Source organism: Falco punctatus (genome assembly GCF_963210335.1).
Source record: "Falco punctatus genome assembly, chromosome: 8".
In the NCBI taxonomy this organism is placed as follows: domain Eukaryota; kingdom Metazoa; phylum Chordata; class Aves; order Falconiformes; family Falconidae; genus Falco; species Falco punctatus.
The window spans coordinates 40,809,962-40,814,923 of NC_137588.1; the positions used below are offsets into that span (position 1 = coordinate 40,809,962).

Here is a 4,962-nt window from a genome sequence, read left to right on the forward strand (position 1 = left end):
ATTTTGATGATACAGTTTGGTAAAATGTTAATGGGCCCTAGTAGGGAGGAGGAGGATTAAAGGAACACTTCTGATGAAAAGGTTGTCCTCCCTTCCTGAGGGAAGGAATTTCAGTCCTTCTCCAAGCTGTTGGCCAGGAGAGGTTTGGTAAGAGATGATGTGCTGCATTTTGATGAGAGGAACAAACTGTTGCTAGGATCTTTTAAATGTAATTTGACCAAACCTTGTGATGTTTACAGGTTGGTTTGCATCACTAGAGGGCTGGTGCATGTGTTGTATCTGATGTCAAGTCCTCAGGTTTGTAGCTGAGGTAAAGGGGACATTTCAGTGACGGGCACTTCTGACCCTTCGATTTGCTCAGGGGCAGATCATCATCTTCACAGCAAAGTGAACGTAACAGCAGCCTCTTAAGACAATTCAAACCATCTTTTATATTTTCAATACTTTCAAATGGCTGTTATGATTAATAGCAATAATTTCATAGATAGTGCAATAGGGGTGTGTTGCTGATAGAGCATGTAATGTTGATTAAATAACTGCATCACACACAGGTAACTTGACATCTGCAATCTGCTTCTAGGTGATACGCAAGTCAGCAGTGTTATCAGTTATTAAGATAGCTGCATTATAAATAGTCATCTTGCCTTTATAGGAAGTTATGTTGCCGCTGAACAATATTGTGCTCGGCATTTGTAATATCTAAGGGTGCCTTCACTTGCCCAGGTTGCAAAACTGAAACTGGTTTTTGCAAGCAGTCTAGCCCAAGCAGTGCAAAAACCCAGATGGACATGTCAGGCTTTGGGCGGGAATAGTTATTTCAGTTTATCTTATTTCTTTAGTCGATTTAAACTATATCAGGATACCTAATTTTAAAGTTGCACGTGACTACCACTGTTTAATTCATTCAAAGCCTTAGTTCAACTTGTGCAACATCGTGTGTGGATGAAATCCAGTTATACTTCACTTCTGTGCAGTCGGGTCAGTAAGGTTTCTGTCTTTTTTAAATTTTTTGTGCAATTTGTGCCCTGGCATAGCTCAGATGACCAATGCAAAATGGTATTAGTGAATATCTTCTTTGAATAATGAATAACAGTCCCTCTGATCTCCTATCTTTGATCTCCCAGCTGTGCTGATGGGTATGGAAATAATTTTGCTGAGCTCGGGGGGTGGAATTACTGTACAGCAATGCTTCCTCGGTAGTTCCTCTGTGCCAGTTCCTTGGCAATCTTTTGCCAATGCTTTTAGTCACTATAAATCTTTAAGTGCCAGGGAAGAGTGGCCCAGCTGACATGAGAAGCTTTCTTTAAGAGGAAAGTTTTGTTTCGAAAGTGTCTCCGGTGTGGGACGGTCCTAGTGACCCAACCATCCTTTCCAGCATGGAACGAGGTGTTCTGTTACCTATCTCTGCCATAGTCTTCCCTCATGATGCAGATGGCTCTCCAAAGCGGGGATAACGGCACTTCTTACTTCCTGAGGATATTGTGATGGATGCTTATAATATGGCTCTCATCTCACATTCAGCCATTTGTCTTCAAGTCCATTACTTGAAGTAAACGTACCTGTTCAGCTGAAGTCATGAATGAATCAACCTATCTAAATACAGATATATACATACACGCACATGCGTGCGTGCCATTAAGCGCAGATCCTCAACGAGCCATCGACAGACGGTAGTAACTTGTGTGCAAGTACAATTTGCTGGCTTGAAACTCTTGAGGTGTGAACACACAGTCAGAGAAGTATGACCTGTCATGCAAAGCGTGGTGTTCAAGTAGGAAACTTCTTTAAAGAAGAAATGTACATAAATGTCTCTGTAAAATTAGATCTATACGGAGCTGCCCAGTGACTTGGCATAACTTTTGGTTTGGAAGAAGAAGGTTTTCAACCTACCTTTACCATTGCCCTTGGTGTGTTGTCATTCCAGGGTAAAATAGCAACATTTTAGAGGATTAACATGACTTACTTTCCTCTGGCTATTGAAAGTTAGAAGAGATATTGAACTTTGAGCTGTGTGCTTTGGGTAAGGGGGAAACTTTGCCAATCACGCTGGTTTTTCAAGGAGATAGCGATGTACATGTTTAGTCCTTCGCAAAAGTATCACTGAAGTGTAACCCCATGTACAAGGTCAATGCAGCATATAATGTGGAGCAAGAAGGAGGCAGAGGCGAGCTGGCACTAGAGGTTTAGTAACGCTTGAAGTCTTTAAGAAAGCCCAGAGTAGCTGGAGTGCTCCTCTTCTGCTCCTGATCAAAACCCATGGTAGCCTGGCCCTTTGCTGGCGGTTCAAAAAAAAAAAAAAAGACAAGACTGCACAAAACATTGTGTTACCATGAAGTACTTTTGCTTTTTATTCATGGGCTTAATCTGTCTTGTGGATATTGTAACCAACCATACAACTCATTGAAGTGGTTTTCTTCTGTCATTCCAACACAAGCCTCTGTTTTGCGTGATATTTTGTGCTGCAACAACCTGGGAGGCTCTACAGTTAGTACAGTATGTCCGAGGAGTTTGTGTGTTTATTATGACATTCTTTAGAGTTTTTTAGCTTTTTTTCTGTTACTGAGAATTACTAACGGCATTAATTTTTTTCTTCCTAGAAGTGGAAAGCTAAATAACCATTTAGAAGCTGCTATACACGAGGCCATGAGTGAACTAGACAAAATGTCTGGGAATGTAAGTTTCTTTTCACATCAGCAATAATCTTTTTCTGTGTTTCTGCACGTGTGTCAGTTGAAGATAGGGAGTGCTGGTTTGGGTTGCTATCTAACGTAAATTTTGTTTCTATTTTCATAAGTAACGTAGAATTTTTCAATATTTCTCCTGCATTAAAAACTGTTTGCAAATGTCTAATCATTCTGAAAAATGGGAAAAGTTGAAGAATTTTAGTTGCGTTGCCAATTATATTATTTTTTACAAAGATTGATTCCTGGACTTAGTTTTACACATGCAGCCTGATAATATTTGGATCAGTTCCAGTCCCACTCATATTCCATGGGTTTTCTCTGATTAGTAACACAAAGTCAGGCTCGTTTGTTTCTCCATTTAAGCAGCAAGACATTGAAACCACATTGCAAAGCATCATTCTTTTGAATGTAAAACTCTTTGAGTAAAGTTTTCCTCATGTGAAATGAAGGATATTGTCATGAAAGGTAAGTTTAAAAAAAAAAGAGGAGAATTCCTAATACCAAATCTGATGGCGTTCTTTCTACAGTAATTACACTGTTGGTAGGTAAGCCCAGGATCTTTCTAATATAAAAAATCGGTTTATACAATGTACTCATCATCGTATTTAAAACATGGCTGTAATTTCTTTGAAGCAGACTTAGAAATGCAACAAAGTCTATCACAGCACATGTAACCTCCCCTATCTTATCGTTTGTAATTATTCAAATTATTAACTATAAAACATTGGAATATAGAAAAAAGTCTTTTTCCTGATCTTTGGTGCTCGGTACTGAAGATGCGTGTACATGTGCATATTTAGAAGTAGCAGTAAAACTGCAGGGAAGCTTCTGGAGTGTACGAAGGGAGGCGCCTGCAGAATGCCAGGCTTACAGCCCGGTGCAGAACAACCGGGAAATGCGGGATAAGTTGTTCAGTAGCTTTTAGCGACTGCCGTAAATAAGAACAAAATCAAATCTTTTGTTTAGAATTGTGAATTTTAGGAAATGGGATTGAGTTTTGACTCAAAACGATGCGTTTTCCTCTTGTCTTTGGGAGGAAAAGGAAAGGTTGTAGGTCTGTCACAAATAAATATGGGGTACTAGTTTGGCACACACGCCTCCTGTGTCAGTTACGCCACCACTTACACACTGGGGCCGAACCAGTCCGCTGATACCTTTTTTTCGTTTATAATCCAGTGACACTACAAACTGCCTGCTATATGCATTTTAACTATGATATAAACCGGCGCAGGGGAAACTGCTGTAATTGGATTTGCTGATCTAGTTGTTTCATAACACAGACAAGCTGATGTACCAGCCTGTGTGTCATTACATAGTCTTGATTTATATTTGAATTATCTGGTCACAAAAATTGCGATTGAAATCTATTCCCATAAAGATTATGATTCCTAGAAACACTCATAGGGAATCAACAGTTCTCTTTTTAGTGACTGGCGTTTTTTTCAGCTGTTCAGACATCAGTTACGTTTTAAATGAAAAGCATGTGCAAACAAGATCATTAGCTCAAAGAATTTGTTTCTGCTGGTAAGAGCCAATACATACATAGGAAATGTTAGCGGTCTGAAGGAATTCAGGAAGAACCCAAGGAAATAATTTGGCACGTTGCTGAAGGATTTGTCACTGTTGCCTGACTGCTGTTTGGAAGCTGCAAACTGCTCTACCCAGGACAGAGCTCACTCCGGCCGACAGATGGTAGTGCTATTCCGTGCTAGGCACCAGCCTTCCTCCACCTCCTTCTGCCAGTTAGGCTGCGTTTTTTACTGAGCAGTCAGAGATGAAAAACATTTTCACGCTCAAATTAATCTCGCATGCAGCTTGAAATGGAGTATTTCCTTTCAAAATTTAAAACAAAGACCGAGCTTGCTAGCTGTAGCTTGCTCCTTAATAATGCTACCGCAGACCCGGATTTGACTTCTCTTATTTTTCCCTGTGAGCAGTACTTTCTCACCACCCACTTCCTACTTTATTGCCCTTGCCACGGTGTTGCACATGGGTTTGCCTCTGAGGGTGTGACACGGTCGCAGTTTGGGACTCGATGCCCAATTTCATGGTTTCACGATGCCTGTCACCGGCTGAGATGCGCAGGTTGTGGCACCAGCCTCTTTCTCCCTGGTGCCTTAAAGTTCTTGAAGTTCTTTTAATTCAGGCTTCCACGTAGACATGAAGTAGTTAAGAACCGTTTCATAACAGCACCTCAAGCAATCCTGTAGTTGTTTTGTTACTGGGTGGTTACTTTGACCAGTCTCCTTTGCTAACTTGTAACTGTCCTTGTTTTTAG

General features: G+C 40.5%; 1 protein-coding gene across 15 annotated transcripts in view; it reads left to right on the forward strand.

Annotated features, from left to right (window-relative positions):
* The window catches only part of MBD5 (methyl-CpG binding domain protein 5), a 176,059-nt gene that overhangs the window by 140,427 nt on the left and 30,670 nt on the right, over nt 1-4,962 (forward strand). For all 15 annotated transcript variants that reach the window (XR_013930136.1, XR_013930137.1, XR_013930138.1 and 12 more), the window contains one exon: nt 2,598-2,673. Coding sequence is in view for 7 of the 15 variants with exons in the window: in XM_080400051.1 (XP_080256177.1) it covers nt 2,598-2,673 (76 nt within the window). In the remaining 8 variants the exon portion in view is untranslated. The remainder of the gene's footprint in view (nt 1-2,597; nt 2,674-4,962) is intronic.